The 24,463-nt window shown below is 40.7% G+C and overlaps 1 protein-coding gene and 1 non-coding gene across 5 annotated transcripts; both read left to right on the plus strand.

Annotated features, from left to right (window-relative positions):
• Positions 1-768: 768 nt before the first annotated feature.
• mapre3a (microtubule-associated protein, RP/EB family, member 3a) lies at positions 769-7,205 on the plus strand. Of its 4 annotated transcripts, none has more exons than XR_003980962.1 (8): positions 769-922; positions 2,922-3,049; positions 3,338-3,483; positions 3,591-3,783; positions 4,744-4,886; positions 4,984-5,136; positions 5,366-5,424; positions 5,725-5,915. XR_003980962.1 is itself a non-coding variant. In XM_030392031.1 (7 exons), the coding sequence occupies exons 2-7, from the start codon at positions 2,929-2,931 to the stop codon at positions 5,791-5,793; spliced, it is 825 nt and encodes a 274-aa protein (XP_030247891.1). In that variant the 5' UTR covers positions 769-922; positions 2,922-2,928; the 3' UTR covers positions 5,794-7,205. The 4 variants fall into 4 exon arrangements, 2 of the variants coding, with proteins under 2 accessions (XP_030247891.1, XP_030247892.1); XR_003980963.1 differs by having other exon boundaries at positions 3,591-3,747; XM_030392031.1 differs by lacking the exon at positions 5,366-5,424 and having other exon boundaries at positions 5,725-7,205.
• Positions 7,206-9,045: 1,840 nt separating this feature from the next.
• On the plus strand, positions 9,046-9,118 carry trnaa-agc (transfer RNA alanine (anticodon AGC)). The gene has a single exon. It is a non-coding gene; the product is annotated as a tRNA-Ala (tRNA).
• Positions 9,119-24,463: the final 15,345 nt, after the last annotated feature.

Genomic DNA, 24,463 nt, shown 5'->3' on the forward strand with positions numbered 1-24,463 from the left:
GTCGCTCATTGACTTAAACAGGGCAGTGGTGTGCACTGACTCTTTAAAAGTCAGGGGCAACAAAATTAATTAATGAATGAGTGGTAGTTTATGGCAGAATTTCTTGCAAAGAACATGCCAGAGGGGGAATTATTAGCAGTTAACGTTTCTGCAGACCACATATGTGCATGTCATAGTCTAGGTACCATACTGACATGTTTACTGCCTGTGTTCCATGCTGTGAAGTTGAGGGGACCGAGGTGGAGTCAGAGGCGCCAAGTCTATACGTTTCAGCATTTGTCAGTATGAAACCATTTGATATTTTTAAGGAGACCTGGGGACAATTTACGGCTGTGCTCCTTGCTTCTAAAAATGAAAGTTGAACCTGAAGAAATGTTAAGTTACAACATAATGAAAGTCAAAGTTTTAACTTATCAGTGCTTTTTGCAGACATTTACTCTGCTGTGTGAGTTGTTGAGAGGTTGTGATGGACGGTTGGATTTTCACTATTTCGTGTCACTGAGGACCAAGTAACCGGCCTCAGCCCTCACTGTCCTGTGAGCGCTTCAGCTTGAGTAAAGGCTTCCTCCACCACCGCTGCTGACTTTCCTCCTCCAGCGGCAGATAAAACATTCTTGTGTGGCCTGACCTCACCAAAAACCTCGTTCACCAGCAGGCCTTAAAAAAAAAAATAAATAAAAATCCAACCAGACGCATCATGTGTCTCTTAGCTGGAACAGGCCAAAGTCCTATTTATAATGAACCTTTAACAGCATGGAGTCGGGCGCATGCGCGCTGGGGGCTGGATTGTTGCAGCCCCAGACAGGGCGGCCCGTTACCAAGCAAGCACTGCACCGCGCAGGGTCTGACAACGACGACAGCAGCGGGCACTGACACAGGGAATACAGCCAGCGTGATAACAACACAGACTCTCCTGAACACAGTGAGTATCGTGAGGAATCCTTCCGACCAGCCCGCGTTGTTTGTGCCTCCTTTTTTGTGCGTGCGTTCGCTGGAGGGGGGGAGCGGTTGTTTTATTCCCACGCAGGGAGGATATTTCCCGTGCACTGACAGTCCTGAGGTATTCCGGGAGGCCTGTAGAGGGGGCCGCTGGTGGAGCAGCAGCAGCAGCCAGCGTTGCGGCTTTTTTTTTTTTTTGTATCCAAAAGGCACCCAGCAAACGGCCACATTTATTGTTCTCAGCTCGGGCTTGAAATGTCAGGGCCCCCCTCCTCCTCCTCCTCCGCCCATTTGTCCTCGCTACACTCCGGGCTTTGCGTCCTGGATTTTGCTGCAGTCATTACCCGAGCTTTTCTCACAGGCCTGGCACATTTTTTTTTTTTTTTTAGGGGAGAATAGATCAGCTTTTTCATGCGCCCTTCTCGATACGACCATGTATTATGACATTAAAACGCACTGCAGGATGCGCGCCTGACGCAGCTGAGCCTGCGTGGATCCGTCTCAGCAAACAAGATACTGCTTGTTATTTGCTTTGTAAGTTGTAATCGTGTAATTGTTGGCTAGCCGAGCACCCCCCCTACCGCCCCCCATGGGAGCCTGCTGCTGGTGTAAAGCACGCTGCTGAGGGTGCATGCACAATATTATTAGTGGCACCATCGCCAGAAATCACCGCGGACGCCTGGCCCGCTGCAGGGACGCGTCATTCGGTTGCTACTAGGAAATGTGTTGACCATGCTGTAATTCCTCCCAGAGTCGAGAGTGACCTTAAACTATAATCTTTTCACAGTTTGACTCGTGTTAAAGTGGGTGGTCAATGTGTCACAGGCCCGTTTCTGACGCTGCAAAGGCAGGCAAAGTGAGCACAGAGGGATGGTGAGGGGCTGCTGCTGCTGCCAGATGTGTAAAGCTGCTCACAAACATTAGGATATTTCTGTTTAATCTAGGGGGGGGGGGGGGGGGGATTATGCTGACCACACATGTGTAGATTAAAAACTGAAACTGTAAAGATGCAATCTCAGGCGACTGTGTTGACGGTCCCAAATCCGGGGGGGGGGGGTGTTTCACTTGGTGTCAGTGGATTTTTACGGGCCCTGCCCTGCGCAGCTGCAACGGTTTTCTGACCCAGCCAAAAAAATCTCCACTTCCAGAACCATCCAGAAAGTACAGAGACCCTCCCAACACACTGACTGATCATTTTTAACAGTTTGCTTTGATAATGGTAGGGTCGAAATGAGTGCTACCATAGTGGATCCCCCATCAACAATTAGATCAAGAAATGGGTTAATTGAAATAAGTCAAATAAAGCAGGTCCATGATTAAATCCGGAGCTGAAACAATTAAAGCCCGCCTGATGCTCAGTCTTTTGGGCTGATGTTGATACTGATGTTAATATTATGAAATTCCAATAGATGATGTTTATTTACAAATCATGTATGAAACCTTTTCCAAATTGGAAAAAATTCAAATATTGACAAACATGGCATTATAAACACACCATACATATATGCATAGCATAATATGCATATCTATGAAGTAGTCATCAGCTCGACTCGCAACAGATATGTTTTCAGGATGTTATGGCATTTACAGACAGATATAGGATCAGTAGATTGATCTGTATTGATAAAATCCTTACTTGTAGCTCTAAATAAGTATTTCAGTTCAAGTCCAAGAAGTCTGTTAGGTTGGGTAAAGATTACTTGGCGGGCAGCTTGGTTTAGTACAGGGTTGGATCTTGACGGATAGAGAAGTGCCCCGCTTGATTAAAGGATTAGAGCAACCGGTGTGTATCTGTTTGCATACAGTCGCCGATCAAAGACACATGAAGTAATCAGTTTGAAATATTGTGATTTGTCTCAGGTCGTTCTTTGCCCCATGACCCCACTGTCAACCAAGGTCCATTCAAAGTTTTTGAGCTCTAGCTCAAAGACAAACTGAATGAAACTGACTCCCTTCTGACTTCTTCTGTTGTTTCTTTGCAGGTAGGGGATGGCAGTGAATGTGTACGCCACATCGGTGTCCATTGACAACCTCAGCCGACATGACATGCTGGCATGGGTCAACGATTCTTTGCATCTCACCTACACTAAGATTGAGCAGCTCTGTTCAGGTAAGGCTAAAGCTGTGATTAAAACAGACTTAGACCTAGGACAAGTTCACAAAGCTGTGAAAAGCATTTTGTGGTACAGCACAGAACATGTAGACGCATTTAAAACACAACTGATTGGCAGAAACAACCGTCAGTGTATTTCCTCAGACTGCCACAGCTTGTTTAAATAAGTTATTGCAAGGAGAGTATCTTGTTTGCTTTTGATCTTGGGTTATCCATACCTGCGATCAGTACTGCTCAGCAGAACAAGACATTGAAAACTAATTGTTGTGTGTCTGTGTTTTCCAGGAGCGGCATATTGCCAGTTCATGGACATGTTGTTTCCAGGTTGTATCCTTCTGAAGAAGGTCAAATTTCAAGCCAAGCTGGAGCACGAATTTATACACAACTTCAAAGTTCTTCAGGCAGCCTTCAAAAGGATGAGTGTCGACAAAGTCAGAACATTTCTATCATCATTTCTGATCATATTGAAGATGATTTGTTGATCATTTCCCTACTTTTTGCGTGATATATCCCAACATTTCCTGTTTCCGCCCTCCAGATTATACCTGTAGAAAAGCTCGTAAAAGGGAAGTTCCAGGACAACTTTGAATTCGTGCAGTGGTTCAAGAAGTTCTTCGACGCCAACTACGACGGGAAGGAGTACGACCCTTTACTAGCCAGACAGGGCCAGGACGTGGCCCCCGCCCCCAACCCAGGTGATCACTTTATCCACAAACCAAAGAGAAATCCAGGTAAACCACACAGTTCTGCCTTTGCTGCACGGTCTTCCTGAGCTTTGGATGGCCTCGAAAGCGCTCCCTGCAAGCGAGTGGTGTGAGCAGCACGATTCACAGAATGACTGCTGTCCTCTTAGATCCATCTCACTGCCCGGCACTCACAAAGCAACATGATGGCACTGTGTAGGTATGACTGAGTCACTGCTGGGATAGTCACCACGGTGACTATTGGGATGCAGCATTCATGGGGTTGAACATACAAAACATGCAACTCCAGTTGTTATTTGTTTTCCCGATTCTAATTGATCATGGTCTGTGATGCCAGAAGTCCTGCATCGAGCAGCTGATGCAACAGCTCCATCTCTCTCTAAAAGCTGGACTGATAAGAGAAGAGAGTTTTTGTTCATTTTACTAACAAGGGTAATGTCAGCTTGAACAGCCTTGCTATGTCTCTGTGAAAGCTTTTTGCTTGAATATCATGGCGGACGACCTAATTTGACTTGTAGCGTGTCATTAGCCTGGTTAAGCAGCGTGGTTGTTAATGGGCAGACTGCATTTTAAAACAACAGCATTTTGTTGGCATGTTTTGAGTTGATCTGAAACACCTCTGCTGAAGCACTTATAGAGGTTTGGCAGGGCGTAGATTTTTTTGTCTTCAAAGATTTTGACTTCAATCAGTTTGACTTTGAGGCATCTTAAAGTATTTATGTTTTTATTAATAATTTGGATTTTTAAAATCTGGCAACCCAAATTTGTGTCTTTTATTCTGTTGTAAAAAAAACAAAAAAAACATTTGAAATCCTTTCACAAAAATGGCATACCAAAGGCACAACATTATGCTGTAAGCTGATATCATCAGCTCTCTATAATGTGCTATATCCATCGCCACAATGCTACACAGCAAGTATAAATGCAGCCAATCCCTTTTTAATTCAAATAAAAAAAAACATGTCTGATCACCTCTGACCGCTCCAGGACCACAGAGGACATCTCCAACAGTTCCCAAAAACATGCCAACACCACAGCGGGTCCAACACAACGTTCCAGCTATGAGGAAGAATCCATCTTTGTCTAGAAACGGCGGCAGCGACGCTGAGATCATGGAGCTAAATCAACAGGTAGAGTTGCCTCGAGGTGAAGGACAACTATACTCTGAAACCACGTCATCTATGTCTTTGTGCACAGTCGCTCACTGTTTTCTCTCTCCTGTCCAAGTTGATGGAGCTGAAGTTGACTGTAGACGGACTAGAGAAGGAGAGAGACTTCTACTTCAGCAAACTACGGGACATTGAGCTGATCTGCCAGGAACACGAGAGTGAAAACAACCCCATCCTCAGCAAGATAATTGACATTCTCTACGCAACAGAGGTATCTATCCATTATCAGCAACAAATACAGGCTGCGCTGCACCATTTCAATCAAGATTCAAGGGTGTATTGCTATAGAGTCAAAGCGAAATCTCAGCCTCTGTGCTCTTAAATAGACTTAATTCAAACATTAACGTTTTTTATAACTGTTCTCAACAGTACGTTGCGTGGCTTGCTCCGTATGTTTCGATGAGGATAATACTGTTTTTTTTTTTGGGCCCATTTCTCAGTAGTATATCCAGCTGCAGCTGTAGCACGAACGTGAATGAAGAGTGTTTACGAAGTTTAAGTGAGTTGAACTTGTGAATGTGGTTTTGTGGGCTGGTTGGGTAACAGAAGTGACCAAAAACTAAAAACACTGACGCGAGGCTGCGTAGCCCGAACCAAGACGACACATTTTTATTCCATTCTGTCAGACTATTTCACTATTGTAGCTCATGATATTTATGTATAAATACAATTTTAGCCTAGAAGTTAGCCTTGCTGTATAAGAGATTGCAAAGAGTGAGAGAAGTGAGTGGAACAGCAGAAGATGTTGTATTGAATTGAAAATAACCCTAAAAATACCTCATTTTGTGTGTTTTTTTAGGAAGGCTTTGCGCCTCCAGAGGACGAAGACCTCGATGAACAAGCTCACCTGGACCAGGATGAATACTAAACCCGTCATCTCCCTCCACCCTGACATCTCCATCTCCATCTTCCCTTTCCTTTTTCTTTTTTGCCCTCATTTGTTTTCTACTCTGCACGCTCTATAAATACTCCACCATTATCCCTGCTCTCTGTCTGTCTTTTTCCTTTCTTCCACACACGTATATCTGTTCGTAACCTCCCCCCATCCGCCCTCTGGCCATCATCATACTATACACACAAACACACACACACACACACAACTACTCTGCATCATCATCTGCTGCTCCCCCCCCCTTTGCCTACACAACAGTAACGTACAACATATCCCAGTTATTTCAGCATGAGTAACACAGAACCTGGCATGGAGGTTATTATGGAAAAACAGTGAATTTTAAGTCTGTAAATATTACCGACATTGTGATTTCTGAGAGGACAATGTCTTTTGCTCATTATGGAGTTATTTATTTTGCCTTTGGTGCGCTGTGATACTTCTGTTAGAGCGCAGAACAACGCCGCTCTGATGTGCCATAAGGACACTCCCCGAGCAACTAAAACTGTAACTAAAGTGACTTTTTAATAGCAATTTTTTCTTATTTATTTTAACTTATATTTCCTTTAGATTAACTATCTGTAGCAAAAAAAATTGGTGCAAAACCTACTGTACATGAGTTGAAAGCTGAGGCCATGTTTGTTTTTATTTTTGAGTTGTGGTTTGTGCTTGAGTCAGCATCAAGCTTCCAGTTTTCTGTTACGGTGGGTTCATGGCATGTAGAAACGCTGAAGGAAATCCCTTGGTGTAATGACTCAAGGCGTATGATCAGTGCTCCGCGATTTACTCGTTATTGATCAGCAACATATCTGAGCATGAGAATGTTACACACTGACTGTGAATGAGTGATATTTTGTATATGTATGTATTTTGTGTGGAGGTTTTTTGTCCGATGTCGCACGATCCTGGTAAAAAACTGCAGTCGCGTCTTGAAGGCCGAGGTGAAGACGCCTATATGTTTAAAAGTTAGAGGTGGAAAGCCACCCGCAGACTGACAACATGGTTAGAGATTATAGCAGTTCTAATGCTTTATTCTAAAATATAAGGGAACCTGACACAGAATTAACACAAACACATTTTCCACATGACAGCTCTTATCATGTGTTTCTTGCTAATCTTGTGTTTTACACTTTTGATATGCTGTTCCGGGTTGCCCAGGGTGTATGAGTTGCAGTTTGGAAGAAAGCCGGTATAAACAAATCTGTGACCAGTCGACTGGTCACTATCTGCATCCAGTTAAACACAAGGAAGTCTCCTAGTCCTTCCCCAGCTATTTTTTATTTTGCAAACTGGCTGTCATCTGCTCTGGAACTCGCATTCATCGACCATGTTAACATCTACAGAACACTCATCTTTTGAGTTTTGAATAAATAAACCGTTGTGAAATAAATGGCTGTGGTTCATTTGGGTGAGAATGGACTTGTGAACCACACAGAGCCACATGTGTGAAATTTAGCCCACAACTTATACATTTTTTGGTTTGTATTTTTTATGTTTTATGTCTGAGATTGTGACGGACTAGTTTCTTGAGAGGGACAAAAGATGAGTAGGATGAACCTGAGATCTGTTTTTTGTTTTAATGGGTGTGTTCCTATCTCTGCAGTGTTGTACAAAGTACCCAAAGCTCTTGAATAAAAGCAAAGATATTGTGCTAAAATATTACTTTGGTAAAACTGAAAGTCCCCATACATGTAGTGCTTGAGTAAACGTTTAAAGTATCTGATATGAAATGTAGTTTAATAACAAAATTGGAATTTTTATATTGTTATTATTATTATTATTATTATTATTATCATAATATACTATTTTATTTCCAAAATGTGCTGACTTGGCTGTGATGCTCTGTGTAATCCGCAAAGTAACGAAAGTAACTAAAGTAATCGAATACATGTTGTGGAGTAAGAGTTACAGTATTTGCTTCTTGTGGAGTAAAATAAAGTAGCAGAAAATGTAAACGTCATATAGCAGCGTCATGGACCTAAACATTAGCCCTTTTTACACAGCGTCTCCGCATTATCTCCGGAGCGGTGGTTCGCCAATTCTCCACCGATGGTGATTCACACAGAGCGAAGCATCTCCGCTGTACCGCCTGTAATTCACACAGAAAGCCGGCGCTGCGGCTCCTAAAGAGGCGTGACGGTACACGTCATGTTGATGATGTCGGTGTTTCCCCAGGTGTTCCCCCTGTTAATCCAAACTCGCGGACAGTTTACAATCATATAGATTGTTGAGCTTTGCAGCATCACCAGCGCTGAACTCGGGGGAATAAGTTAACGGAAGAAGAAACCATCTTTAGCCTCTCTGGCGTATTTATTTGAGACAAAGCAGTCTTACACGTTGTCTTCACAATGCGGGAATGAACTCTGAACTCAATGATGCTGCATGAGCCCTTGACCTGTAAATTTGCGCCACACTGTGGTGAACATAAAATACCTCAGTAAAACAGCAGTAACACAATAAAGAATGTCTCTTAACATAGATGCTGTTATAATGTGTAGTGATTGAGATCCTGACCAACCAAACATCCTGGAAAGTGACGAAGTTACGTTTTTCGCGCTAAATAACATAATCATCAGTAAACATGACGCTGTCTGACTCCCTCACTGGCGGGGATGGAGGCTGTTTTCTGGGGGAAAGTTCCCTGAAGTCTCGGTCGGGAGGGCTGACGGTCGCGATGGTTTATTTTCATCAGAAACACTCGGTGAGTTAAAGTTTTTTGCCGGTGACAGACGCTGTTTTTTTTTAGCAGAAATGTGAGGTAGAGTCAGTAGGACAGGCGGGAGGACGGACGCTTCTCCACGTACAGCGGTGGTATTTGTTTTCCTCATGTAAGTTGCCAAAGACAGTTACAGTTACTACGTTACTTTTGTTCGGTCCTGTAACGTTGCTTTGTGGGACATTTCTCTGTATTTAGTTGAGTGAAGGACCTGTGCAGTTATCAGACTGTCAGACCGACACGCCCTCGCTCCGCGCCTCCGGATTATCCGTTCACACTGGGACGGTTTACCAATAATGCGGCCCTGATAGTATCCAGAGGCGGATCAGCGCCGGAGCGAAATTTCCCCCCTCTCCGCATCTGAAACTTTCACACAGGGGAGGGTGCGGAGAATTGGCGCAGGATCCCCGCATGCAAACGGCAGTGTGAAAGGGGCTATTGTAATAATTACAAAAAGTTCCCACGACTGCCCATTCACAAATTTTTTTAAAGGCTATGAAGCCAACGTACACAACGGGGGATTAGCTCAGATGGTAGAGCGCTCGCTTAGCATGCGAGAGGTAGCGGGATCGATGCCCGCATCCTCCAAGTATTATTTTTTTCGCCAGGAATCGATTTAAACGCTGAATAATAAAAGTCATATGATATAGTAATAATATTATTAAAATATAATGGACAAGATGCACATTATGCTTAATTCCCATGTTGAGTCATAGTTATGAGAGAGATAGTCGTATGAGATGTAAGAAACAACAAAGCTATGGGGAAAACTAAATAAATAAGACATAAAAAGTCATAATTATGAGATTAAATAGCTGAATTTATGAGTTGCCAGTTAAAAGTATGGGTTAAAGTTACAACTATGAGAAAAAAAGTCGAAATTTTGATTTAAAAAGTCGTCATTTCACTTTCTATCTCACACAAAAACCCTGGTTACAATGTACGCACGTATGCGCTTCGGCACTTCAATAAATAGCACTACACCCCTGCAATACTTCATATCCGGCAGACACCGTAAGGTCGTTAAAATCGGGTTAGCAAAAGATGTTAAAGAAGAGCCTTCGACGAAAATATTATTTCTTAAGTGCGTCACTGAGTTTCGACAAAAATATCAAGAATAGTTTCCTATCAGTATTCAATATTATCGAGTCTCGCTGTGATCCATAACGCGTCAAAGTGAAACGCTTTTGCAGACAATATTAACCTACCAGTTCCAGGGGAGCTTCGGTGTTGATACAACAGAGTTGGCTCAATAAACAACTAACAGTCCCATTTAGTACCAGCAGATGGCAGCACAGCACCATGTGTGATGGGGTCTTCTCTGAGGGGGCCAGTGAAAGTTATAAATATCTATGAATCTTGCAAAGAGGACTATTATGAAGCACCCTTCAAACATAACGCCACATATTGATCTTAGGAAAAGTTTTCACTTCGAAATCGATGAGATGATTTCAGAAGGAGTAGCTTTCAGAGGGGAGGCAGGGGGCCAATGTTTACGCTCCCTCACGCAAATGAAAAGACACGCGAAAAGCACGTAGGAATTATTGAATGGTGAAATATCATAGACAGTGTCCCCTGTATCTTTATATAGATATTTCTGGCGTATGTTAACCGAGTCGCCCGCCGTGCACCTCGCCGTGAGCTGGATTCGAACCCACGACCTGCCGGCAAAGCCTGGGTCTCACACTCACACAACAGGATAATATTAAGATTATTGCCAGGATAATATTAAGATTATTGCGCCCGTGGAGCAGCGCATTAACGTTAAAACTATTTTATTTGAGTTGTGTTGGTTATTAATCATCAGCAAATAAAACATTGTGAATCAAAGAGTGGTATTTACAGTGGAGCCCAGTAGAAGGGGTTACAGTCATATACTAACAAACCAGCCCAGTGGCATTATATTTGCATATTCATCAGGGAGCGGTACCCATCCAACAGTCTCTCAGTGCCACAACAATCTCAAGCGGCACATACCGTCATGTGTCGGTGGAATAACAGCGGCATAATAAAAGCATACCACTCCGAGAACCTTTATACCACTCCAAGAATCTTTGTACCACTCCGAGAATCTTTATACGAACTGGGGATCAGTAGTCCCCTCCCACGCGTGGGCGTGGTTCCAGCGCCTCTATCTGACACGCCCCCAGCATTTCACAGCAGAGAGAAGTGCTTGTTTTTCCATGATTTTGAGACCTAATTTTATATACTTGGCAATTTTTTTAATCTTTCAAATTTGGCTGAGTCGTCAATGACACATGTTTCTGTGGTGTCACAAACTCATAACACACATTTATTTCTGCTTTACAAGGACTTTAACATCTGTAATACACATGTAACTACTTGGAGAGAATTTTAGTGGAAGAACATTATTAGGTTTTTCATCACCTCAAAGATAAAATGGTTTAAGAGTGGCAAACCAGGACAGGGTCACTGCTGGGTCAACATCCCTTTGTTCTGATGTTGACCCAGGTGTGGTCCACATGCCTGAACCAGTGTCTAGGAGCAGGTCCTGTGAAGGTCATCGGGGCTCTGCTCTCAATTTCTTCCATGTAGAGGTTGGATACTCCTGTGCACAGCGGTGAGCCCAGGGCCCAGCTGTGCTTCTGTCTGTAGTAACCTTCACTGGACTGGAAGTAGGTGGTCGTCAGACAGAGGTCCAGTAAGACACAAATGTGGTCTGGGGTGAAGTCTGGAGTCTGAAGTCATTGTTTGGTCTGGGCCCAGTGTTGTCTCTCTCACCTTGTTGGTGATATCCTGTGAGTTTTCATGTCTTGTTGAACTTGATTTATCACTATATTTAGAATAAATATTAAATTAATTATGATGGGGAAATCATTTAATATAGCTGAGACTTTGAGATGAGGGGACAGGAAGCGCTAACATGCTAACATGCTAACATGATAACTGATTTCCAAGTTTTAGGACAACTGAAAGTTAATTGACCCCCTCCAGCAAATCAGAACGGAGTATTCAGTCAGATGCTTGAGTAAGTCATATAGAAAACATCCTCATATGAAAGTGAGTGAACAGCTCGTCTGCCAGCGACCCCCAAACCAACATTATGTGAACTTAAATAATAAATAATGTAATAAAGCACCACTGAAGACTGAAGTTGCACAGGGACAAATAAAATCAACACAAAATAAATGCTGTCAGAGGAACATTTTATTGTATTCATTTCAAATCCTTCAGTTTGAACATGTTTGAATCATTTGAATACACAATTCAAACAGAGGAAGAGGATTTCCAGTCTCCGCTCTGATCTGACGTCTGATCAGTCTGATGTGTCTCGATAGCCGTGAACAACAGAGTTTAAAAAAGGCCTCAGCCTCGCACACGCCTGCAGAGAAACACAGGCAGCGATGAGAAACACCAGGAGAAACAAACACAACATGAAGGAACAGTCTGTAGATTAAAGGAGCAGTCTGTAGATTAAAGGTTCAGTCTGTAGATTAAAGCAGCAGTCTGTAGATTAAAGCAGCAGTCTGTAAATTAAAGGTTCAGTTTGGAGATTAAAGGAACAGTCTGGAGATTAAAGCAGCAGTCTGTAAATTAAAGGAGCAGTCTGTAGATTAAAGGAACGGTCTGTAGATTAAAGCAGCAGTCTGTAGATTAAAGGAACAGTCTGTAGATTAAAGGAGCAGTATGTTGATTAAAGGAGCAGTCTGTTGATTAAAGGTTCAGTCTGTAGATTAAAGAAACAGTCTGTAGATTAAATGAACTGTCTGTAGATTAAAGTAGCAGTATGTAGATTAAAGGAGCAGTCTGTTGATTAAAGGTTCAGTCTGTAGATTAAAGGAACAGTCTGTAGATTAAAGGAGCAGTCTGTAGATTAAAGGAGAAGTCTGTAGATTAAAGGTTCAGTCTGTAGATTAAAGGAGCAGTCTGTAGATTAAAGGTTCAGTCTTTAAATTAAAGGAGCCGTCTCTAGATTAAATAAGCATTAGTTTAGAGAGAAAGATCTGAATTGATGGATTTTAAACAAACTATATCATCAAACTTTATTTGTTTTAATGACTGAACAACACAATTCATACTATTTTACTTTATTTATATGTGGCGGACCTTGCCAACTTTTCTTGCTTCAAAAAGTGTTATATGCGTGCATGTGTGTGTGTGTCTGTACGTACCAGGCACAGGTGTAATACATCTCCACAAACACGTTGTACGAGCCTCTACAGGATAACCATGAATATTTGAACACACTTGTATTGATGCTGAATTTACAGGATCGCTTGCCCTGACAGCTGGAAACAGAGAGGAGATGTGATCAGAACCAGAATTGGACTGCACATCTGTATGTCTGCTGTACTTCTCATTTCACTGCCCCTATATTTGTCCCATAATCACTATCACTATCACTTATTTTTGTCTTCAAGTGGACAAACATAAATAATTTAATGGATGTTTCCTCACAGTTTTTCCACGGTAGCAGAAAGAGCTGTCCTTGAGTGGCAGGGCTTGTAGTTGTAGCCTGGCTTGGGTTGTCCCTTTAAACACTTTTTCCCTCCGAGCTCGAACGAAATATATGTCAGCCTTATCTTCTTGCCATTTTCTAGAGAAGAGAGGAGTGTGAAGTGTCACGCAATGAAGACATCATTTCATTTGGTCACAAGTTGTATTTCGTGGTCAATTCAGTTCAGTTGACTTTGATTGACGGTGTGATGCCTCGGCCAGTGAGCGCCTTACTGTGCTACCACCAGTGGTACTTTAGCTCCACTCGCTGGTCAGCAAGAGCCTTTCTGAAAGTGAACACTGTGAACTGGTCCAAAGACCAGAAACTGTCATTTCATTTCACTGTGTTACACACAGAAGTTATATAAACACATCACAAGAGAAAACAGAGGTTATTCCTTTCTACATATGACATGTTGACATGAAGTTGGCCTCACACAGATGTGAACGTGACACGACGTGAATAGAATAGAATAGAATAGAACAGAATAGAATAGTCTTTATTGTCATTGTACAGGAGGGTACAATGAAATTGAGGAACTGGTGTATAGATGAGATACAGAGAAAGATATAGTGTGTGATTAATAGTCTTTTATCTTCTTGGATCAGTTGTTGCAGAGTTTTTGTGTGACTCATGTGTCCTGTCTGTGCTCGCATGTGTTTGCTTGTTGTTTAGTTGTGTGTCTTTGCTGTGGAGCTCAGAAATTGTGACTGTCATGCTGACTGACATCATGATTGTACTTTTACAATTGTTTCTTGATTTTAGGTTGGACAACAGATGAAAACAAGCCTCTCAGCTAATGGTAGCCTATTTATAGTAAGGTTCATTAATATTCAGTGTCCCAGAAAAATAAACTGGATACAAATAATTAACAACTCAGTGAAGTCTTACAAAGTTTGGAGAGCAATGTGTGAGTCCAAACTCAGGTGTCAGAATCAGATCAGTGAATCTCTCATGTTCTGTCTCATTTGTTAAATCTGTACAAAGAATCACAAAACACTGCTTAAGGAGGGATTGTGTCTGAAAGTAAGTGAACTTTTGTTCCCAGGTTAGTTACAATGATGGTGAAGTCAAAGAGACAAACAGACTGTTACACAAGGACAGAAAGACGAGTGTGTGTTGTCTTACCACAGTAGAGACTAATGGTGTCATCGCGACAGGCTTCGACACGCTTTCCCTCTGTGAAAAACACACACAGATCAGACTGCAAGTGGTGACATCATCACCATCATCATCAGCATCATCATCAGCATCATCACTTCTTTTTTTTCTTGAGGCTTTTCCACTTTGTTTTTGTCTTTATTTTGTATTTACAGTCAAATATATCATATATGTATGTATATGTTTAAAGAAAAAAGGCTGTAAAAGCACCAGAACAGTGAATAATGTAGATGAACTCCAGCAGAGCGAACAGAAAAAAAACTCACCAGCAGCTCCAGAGAAACACCAAGTTGCAGCCAGCACTGTAACACAACACAACACTGTAACACAACACTAACACTGACACACAACACAACACTGCTACACAACACTAGCACTGTAACACAACACTGTAACACAACACTAGCAATGAAACACAACACAACACTGTAACACAACGCTGTAACACAACACTAGCACTGAAATTCAACACAACACTGTAACACAACACTAACACTGTAACACAACACTAGCACTGAAACACAACACAACACTGTAACACAACACTGTAACACAACACAACACAACATAACACAACACTGTAACACAACACCAGCTCATCTGTGTCACTGCAGCTTTATCACTTTGACACTGTCGACTGCTGCGACTCACAAACTGACAATGAAACAACATCTGAGGCCAAATTAAGATCTGAAGAAGGTGGTTTTCTTCTGAGAACACGACAGCTGGCATGGAGGCAAATTAAAAAATATATAAACAAAAGAATAAAATCATCAGTTGTCTTTAATTGGAAATAAAAGCTGATGTTGATGTGAAGATGCGAAGGTGTCCGGACCCTGTGAGGGTCAGAACATCTACACCTGGGATCAGTTCACCTTCAGCACTGACATCATCATTAGAAATGACAACATACGTGTAGGAAGAAAGTCAATGACACATATGGAGTCATGGAGAATAACTAAGTACATTTACTCAGTCAGTCAGTAAGTACTTGACTTTATAAATGTACTCCACTACATTTGAGAGGATACTCACAGCCGAGGACGATGAGGCTCAGTCGGACCATGTTTGCTTCTCTCAGCTTCTCTTCTGTCTTCCACCTGCAGACCGTCTGATGCTGAGAGCATCTCTATGACCGGTATTTATGCTTCTCTCCTTGCAGCACACCTGTTGACGCCTGTCCACCGTCGGCGAAGGCAAACAGGACCTGGTCTGTCACCAACATGCAAATCCCCTTTAGAGCTGCAGGGGAGAAGCTCATTCTACACGACTGGTCATATACAAGGTCTCAAAAGAGAAGTGAATCTTTGTGATAGATTAAAAACAGACCAGTGATCTTTTTATTTCTCCTTAATTTAGACCAGGTGAGTCATTCAGAACAAGCCCTGAAGTTAAAGAGCAGTAGTACAAGGTGTGGGCGACAGGGCCCGACCCATGTGACCCATAACCCATTATTAGAAACCAAGCAACCTGAAAACTGATATTTGGGACCGATAATCATTCGCAGTAAAAATTAAACTTTTGTCAAAATATCAACAACCAGCAATAAAATGAGCCAAATTACAGTTCACTGAAGTTCTGTTCTTCAGTACAACTGGGAGGAACTTTACTTGAGTACTTAAATGATCTGCTACTTTATATTTCTACTCCACTACATTTATTTAAAACATTTAGTTTTGTGTTACTTTACAGATTCAGATTACTCTGTGTTTATAGGGTATTACAGTTTTTATTGATTGCTTTGACCTGTTTAAACAAACTGGAATCCACTCGGTTTTCATCATCACTGTCTCAGCAGAGCACAAGACACCTCTTGCAAATGTGTTGACCCTTTCTTCTCATTGAATTGACACATTTTCCCCACCCTTTTGCAGAACAGTTAACACGGATGTCATTCAAGCAGTCCAAACTCCATTGTTTTAGCTATGGTAACCAAACAGAAACCATCTGTTCCTAACTATTAGAAACTACCTACATCAGTATGAAATCACTTAAGCACCTGTTTGACACGCCTAAACACAAATCTTCAATGAGCAATCAGTCTGCTTTGCCAACATGGATGGAAGAGGTCTAAGGCAGATGAGAGTGAGAAATAGGTGCAGAGGAATGTCAAGGTTGGATGGCATGCAAGAAGATTTTTCCCTTGGTTCATTGCAAGAGAGGATAATGAATGTGATGTAGTGAGGCCAAGTGGCCCCATCATCAAGACAGAAGAGACTGAGTATCAATAGTGGCTATTTCTTATACTCTACAGTAATAGATTTGTATACTTTACTGTAATATTTTATATCTTTATCTTCTTTTCTATGTTTTAAAACAGGTCAGTTGTTCAGGAAAATGCTTGCTGTGAAGCTGCAGAAATGTTTTGTGAACTATGAGACTACCAGCTTTCTTATTTTCTTATACTCTAATAGATTTTATTTTGTATTTTGTGTAATATTTACAGTATTTCAGTTTTCAGCCACAGTTCGAAAAAAAAGAATCAATGGAATCAAAAAATGCATCAAAGAATTTCTGATTCTGGATTATTTGCAAGAAGGCAAATTTGACAACAAATGGCACTGGCATGAAAGCTACGTAGAGTACTGTAATAGGGAATTGTCTTATGGCAAAGTCTCATTCAAAGACCTCAGCTCGCCATTTTCTTCCACTTCAAAGCAGAAATATTTGAGAAGAGCTGGCATCTCAGTAACTGAGTAATCGTGTCTGTATGTTAAAGCGCTGTTTGCATGCAGCTGCATCAGGCCATTTCACCTGTAGTAACCTCTGTCAGCCCCGTCTTATTCTAGAACTCCCATCAACATCTCATCATCCTGCTTTGTAAACTATGGCACAGAGAAGCCACCTTGAGCGACACAGTGTACGGCCTGCATACATGGAAAACCAAGGGAAGAGGTGTTTCTACTGTGTGAGCGATGTGACCTGAAAGAAACATACTCAGAGTTCTGCTGCAGTCAAACTACTGACTGAACCTTCATCTTCCTGAATATTACAGAGGAAGAGAACTGAAGGATTTTCTTTATTCAAGTTGAAGTTGGTTTGAATCCACCGAACTCTTTAACTGGAAACATTTCTCATCTCCTACAAAGACAACGCATGACAGGACTGAAACAAACACAGTGTCGTGATCAGGACCAATGTCCTGTTACGCTATGTGTCGTGTTTTAACTGGTCTAACATGCAACATAACATATGTCAACATGGAGCTGTTGACACATGTTAAGAATTGTAATGTTTCTCAGGAGACAGAGCTTCAGGCAACAGGCTGACTGCTGGAAGCTGTTTGAACATTTCACATGTCATCATATTTGTTCAGTAGGTGCTGGGGACAGAGCTTCAGTCAACAGGCTGACTGCTGGAAGCTGTTTGAACATTTCACGTCATTATATTTGTTCAGTAGGTGCTGGGGGCTGATGTCGGTCTCCAGTTAACTTGTCTTCTTGTATTTCTTAATGTCAGTGAATGTCTCACTGTCTCCATGATGTTTCACAAACTACATCTGAGAAGGACGACAACAGAAATATAGAAATGGATATTAGTTGCAGGTTCTTCAACAGCTTCCAGGTCATGTGACCCCTTGAATCAAACTCAGTCTTGATTGAATGAGACACACCTCTTTTTATTGGATTCTAGTTCCTCCTGATCACATTTGTAGACCAGCAGCTCAGTTGACGGGGCTCATCCTGGCTCACCTCACATTATACAAATAAAAGTGTTATTGATAAGAAACATAAGGAGCTATAATCAATAAAAAGAGCTGTGTCTCAGTCAACAAGAAGACTCTTGTGGCATTTTCAGTGATCTTGAAGCTTCTGAAAGAAAATGCAGACTTAATAACAAATACTCATATAAAATATGACAAGCACTAAAATCCATAACAAAGATGTGTGTCCTAATTATCCAGAGCAGTGAAACGACTCAGCATTGATCTGGAGTATCCAGGTCACATGACCTGCTATCATCTGATGAACCATATTTTTATTATTCATGGACGGGCCCTCAGTGGAACCTCTGTGTTCTGTAGTTGATCTAACTGTCCTGTTACTGCCAACCCCAGGTCAAACTAACGCAGCTGGATCTGGAATCTCACTTCACCACAGTCCCACGATGTAGTCAGGCGTTTCTCCAGAGAGGGGAGAAGAAGAGTTGCTGTTCCCTGTCCAAACATTGTGTCACAGTACAGTGTCCACATGGAGGAGTTGACCTTGCTGACATGATGTTGGCCTTGTACCACACCCCTGCAAAGTCCCACCGGTGGTACCTGCACCTCTTTTGGCAAATGGCTGATATAGCCATCAACAATGGATGGCTGCTGTATCGCTGAGATGCCAAAAGCATTGTTGTGCAAAAGCACAAAAAGCTCAAGGAATTCAGGCTGGAGGTTGCAGATGCCCTTATCCACAGTGGAAAGGAGAAGGGAAGGCCTTCCAAAGAAGGGGATGAGAATGTGCACAGCCCCACCAGATGCATATGAAGGCCAACAACCCCAAGACCCACAGTTGATGTCCGCCATGATCAAGTGGATCACATCCCAGCTTTCACAGACAAGGGAAGGTGCAGGCTTTGCCCAGAGGGACAGACAACAATCTACTGCACAAAATGTGGTGTTCATCTGTGCATCGTCACCAGGAAAAACCCACGCAACTGCTTTCCATAAAAAATGAAATATAGACAGGAAATGAGGGGAACTGTTCATAGAGTTCCCACCATTATGGAAAACCTGGACCCATAAAACTTTTTCTAGCGTTCAGTTGTGTATGCATCATTTGAGAAAATGAAATTGCTGAGTTGTTTTGTTTTTATGTAATCTTCAGTGCACACAAAGTTAAATATGTTTATCATGAAATGTTCCGTTTTTGCTTCACTTTTTTATGAGATTGCTTTGTTATGAGATTACTAAAATGGATTGGTAAAAATGAAACAAATCAACTTTAAAAGTGCTATGTGTAATGTAAATGATCAAGGAATACAACAATCTATAATCTATCTTCATCAAATTGAACATTAATATGTTCATCATTTGGGCTCTGTTTATACCTTAATAAGGCAACGTTTCCTGGGAGATACAACTCATAAAATCCAAAATATTGAATATATTTTTTTTTTGAATGTGGAAATATTTTTCTTAGGGCCTAAAGAGATGATTAATAACATTAAATTATTTTTTGCAACTTATTTTCCACTCCTGCCTGTTTTAGGGTTAAGATGTATCTTCTAAGAACAAGAACTGGTTTTAGGATTTTGGTTTTAGTTTTAATATGGATTTAGGTTTATTTCAAGATGAGACAACTTGTATCAAGAAACAGTTTAATCATTTTTCACTATTACCAAGTAATTTTTTACTTAGATTGGTGATTTTCTTCCTGTTCCGAAGCCTTAATTGCTAAAATTAAGAAACATTTTTTTTTAACAAGAATGATTTGCTTATATTCAATATATTTCACTTAATATTGTGCTGTAGGAAGTTTGATTTTGAATAATTTGATCTAATTATCAGCCATTTCTGCTTATTTTAACCCTTTATAGTACTTATCAGGGCCTTCTTATTTTTAGATTTAACAAGTAAATTTAACTTGCTGCATGGACAGATAATTTATCTTGTTTTAAGAATTCTCCTCAAATGTAGTGTTTTTTTTCTTATATTTTTGCTACACTTATTTGCAGTGTATATGTGTGAATATATATCTTTGTGTGTTTGTGTATGTGCAAATGTGTAGGCAGGTGTCATTATTTGTGTTAGTGTATATACATATATATATATATATATATATACACACACACAAACACAAACCCCAATTCCAATGAAGTTGGGACGTTGTGTAAAATGTAAATAAAATCAGAATACAGGCGCGCAGGTGATTGAGTGGTTAGAGCGCATGCCATAAACGCAGCCGACCCCGGCTCGATTCCGGCCAGAGGTCCTTTGCTACATGTCACATCCCCTCTCTCTCCCATATTTCCTATCTGTCTACTGCTTAATAAAGGTGTCTATGCCAGAAAAAATCTTTAAAAAAAACAAACAGAATACAATGATTTGCAAATCCTTTTCAACTTAAATTCAATTGAATACATTACAAAGATAAGATATTTAATGTTCAAACTGATAAACTTCTTTGTTTTTTTGCAAATAGTCACTCATGTTTAATTTGATGCCTGCAACACATTCCAAAATAGCTGGGACAGCAGCAACAAAAGACTGGGAAAGTTGAGGACTGCTTAAAAAACACCTGTACACATTCCACAGGTGAACAGGTTAATTGGAGGTGAGTGAGTGCCATGATTGGGTATAAAAGGAGCATCCTCGAAAGGCGCAGCTGTTCACAAGTAAGAATGGGGTGATCGGGTTCACCACTTTGTGAACAACTGTGCGAGTAAACAGTCTTACAGTTTAAGAACAACATTTCTCAACGTACAGTTGCAAGAAATTTATGGAATTCATCATCTACAGTCCATAATATCATCAAAAGATTCAGAGAATCTAGAAAAATCTCTGTTCACAAGTGGCAAGGCCGAAAACCAACATTGAATGCCTGTGACCTTTGATCCCTCAAGCGGCACTGCATTAAAAACCGACATCATTCTGTCAAGGATATTACCACATGGGCTCAGGAACACTTCAGAAAACCACTGTCAGTTAACACAGTTTGTCGCTACATCTGCAAGTTAAAACAAGTGCAAGTTAAAACTCTACCATGCAACGCAAAAGCCCTATATCAACAACATCCAGAAATGTCGCCGGCTTCTCTTGGCCCGAGCTCATCTGAGATGGACTGAAGCAAAGTGGAAAAGTGTGCTGTGGTATGAGGAGTCAACATTTCAAATAGTTTTTGGAAATCATGGACATTGTGTCCTCCGGGCCAAAGAGAAAAAGGACCATCCTGATTGTTATCAGCGCAAAGTTCAAAAGCCAACATCTGTGATGTTATGGGGGTGTGTTAGTGCTGATGGCATTGGTAACTTGCACATCTGTGAAGGCACCATAAATGCTGAAAGGAGTGTTGTTAAAAGGTAACACGGTAAACATGCCCCTGTCCCAGCTCTTTTGGAACGTGTTGCAGGCATCAAAATCAAAATGAGTGAATATTTGCAAAAAATTATAAAGTTTATCAGTTTAAATATCTTATCTTTGTAGTGTATTGAATTGAATATAAGTTGAAAAGGATTTGCAAATCATTGTATTCTGTTTTTATTAACATTTTACACAACGTCCCAACTTCATTGGAATTGGGGTTTGTATATAACACACACGTACATGTATCATTATTATTATTTTATTAATTATGTTCTGTTTGATATCTGTATGTTTGTTTCTTTATCTTTCCTTGTGCATCGTTTCCCTCCGAATTATATCGTGGGTGGAGGATGTTAATAAGTTCAGACATGTTCATGCAACCATTTGTTAACTGTTGTAATAAAATATAAAATATATGTAGTGATCATTAGCAACATCCTGTCCTGCTTTGTGTCATGTGACACCTGGAGGCTGTTTAATGTCACCTGGAGTTGTTGACATACGTTAAGAATTTGAATGTTTCTTCTGTTTGTTATATTTAAGGAGACAAGGATTGGTTAACAGGCCGACTGCTGGAAGCTGTTTGAACTGAGAACAAACACTCAAACAAACTACAAACTGTTAGTTTGCCTGATATTAATTAATTTGCATTTTCATTTTCATCACCGTTTCTCGACACCTTGTTATTTCTAGTTCTTGACTACTTGATTTCCAATATTTCTTATTGTCAGACAGTGAATGTCTGTAGTACATTAAGTAATATTAAGAGGCAAAGAACCCAATGTAAGCACATGGAAAATTATGCAAAATGAATTCATAAGTAATAATGAAGTATTAGTGTGAATGAGAAGAGCATGCAGTGTAATTGTGAAAAAGGGTGTGAAAAAAAGGCATTAAAATGTAGGTGATTGATTTAGAGCACATGGGTGAGTGGAGTTAAGCAAAAAACACCAAAAAACAGCGACACCTTTGTACATTTCTAAGGTTTGCATCCTGGTTGATGTGGTTTTATGCTGTATTGGGAATAAAAATAGATTTAAAATGTAGAAATGTTCCACAAAATAATATTCTTAATGTTGTCGCTGAACATTCACATCATATTTGCATTTGTGTCATATGCCACACCTGTATTTAGCTGTGCCTCACATTGCACTGCAGCAGATACCATTTCCTCATCATCAATCTCAGCAGAGTCTGGAGAGGAAATGTTGAAAGTATTAGGCCTACTGTTAACAATACACAGAGACAAATGTCTGTAAGATGGTGCATACTTACCAGAAGGGAAAAGCTGCCGGGGTTTTGAAGGTGGGGGTGAGGTGAGCTGCGGTGCTGGAGCTGGAAAAAAGTGGACAAGTTTGTATAATCGGTTAAAATGGTACAAGCTATACATGTAGGATTGCTGTAGGGGAAATTCAAAATTCACACTCCTACTCACAGAGTTTAACTGGTGACATTAACTTTTTCACCAGCTGTGAAGGAGACAGATTTTTCCCACGCGCCAGCAGAGATTTCACAATGGCGGGCTTCCACGCGCCACTTTGGAATCCTACTGGAGGTGCAGAGGTGCAGTGCAGTGCGTCTCTTCAAGACATATGTCTTGAAAATGGCCATGTTGGTGTTGGGCCGGGCATCAGCAGTCTTCAGGTAATTGATGACGGCCTGGGCCTTCTGGCTCTGGTCCTCGTAAACTTCCTTCATGGAGCGAACCTTAAAATCTCCAAACTCCACCATCAAACAGCCCTGGTCTCCAGTGTCATCTGCTTTCCTCTGCATCTCCTGCTTACGGCTGAACTTGCAATAATTTTTGCAAACAAACAAGATTAGCAATTACTTTTGATTAAGTGTACATATTTTCTTAATTTGAGTTTATTGGTATACACCACATAAATTGTGGTTAAAATTTATCGTCATGGCATTAGAGCCAACTATATAGCGTATATATGGACATATACATAGCCTACATACTGAGGTGTTTGTTATTATTATTAATCATCAGCAAATAAAACATCGTGAATCAAAGAGTGGTATTTACAGTGGAGCCTAGTAGAAGGGGTTACAGTCATATATATTGTATATATCTATGAGTTACAGTCACGTGATCTCATGAGAAAGCAGTAGCCAGTGTAAATAACAAATCCCATTAAATCATGTTCTGAATGACACAGGTACTTGTGTTGTTGCCAAAGACGGTTTATTGTTGCTCCCTCTCTGAGATTGTTTGTCCGTTGCCATGAGCACGTCTCCCCCTAGTGGGAGCAATCACGGTACCAGATGTTTTCCTGAGGTATTACTCCCGATTTAAAATCCATAGCAATTTGATGTTATTGTATTGATTAATACTTCTGAATTTGTATTTATTATGAAGACCATTGCTTTGGCTTTAAGATATACCCCCCAATGACTAGTAATGTTTATTTCTGTTTCTATTAATATAATAATAACATTAAAATGGGACAATATGGACAGTTTTTTTTAATGATGGACACACTGAGTCATAAATGTTGGTACAATATGATGTAATGAACACAAGATCTAAAATAAATAAATATTGAAAAGAACACACACACACACACACACACAATATATATATAACTATACATGTTATCTCACAAAAGAGGGTGCATCCCTCACATTTTTGAAAAACTTATTACATCTTTTCAGGGGACAACACTATAGAAATGACACTTTTATATAACTTAAAGTAGTCAGTGTACAGCTTGTATAACTGTACAGATGTACTGTCCTTTGAAAATAACTCATTAATGTCTAAACAGTTTATCGTTGTCTAAACAGTTTATCATTCATATGGACGGGAATACAGTTTATTGTCCATATGGGCGTATTGTACAGTCCGTATTGACATATGTATTAGTATTAATAAATCATTGCTCTTAACACACCTGTGCCTACAACCGACTCAGTTAATTGCTGTGATTATGGTGACTACCTGTCCCGTTTTCGGCAATTTTACATTTTATATTAACTTTAGCAACCCCTTTTTCTCTTTATTTACTGTCGAAAACCTTAAAAGTTTACGTTCAATAACAGCGTAATACACTACCAAAGCACAGACGGATTGTCATAGAGAGAGAACGATCGTGAGAGCAGCGCCTAAATGTAAGCCGCAGCGGGAGGAACGTGATTGGTCAAAAGTAAGCCCACCGGGAGGAACGTCATTGGTCAAAAGTAAGCACACAGGACGAACGTGATTGGCTGATGTGGGCTTAATTTGGGCTTACTTTGACAGAGAAGGCAGGATGAGGTAGCGGGAACGATGCCCGCATCCTCCAATGAACCTTTT

The sequence above is a fragment of the Sparus aurata genome, chromosome 16, assembly GCF_900880675.1.
Source record: "Sparus aurata chromosome 16, fSpaAur1.1, whole genome shotgun sequence".
Classification (NCBI taxonomy): domain Eukaryota; kingdom Metazoa; phylum Chordata; class Actinopteri; order Spariformes; family Sparidae; genus Sparus; species Sparus aurata.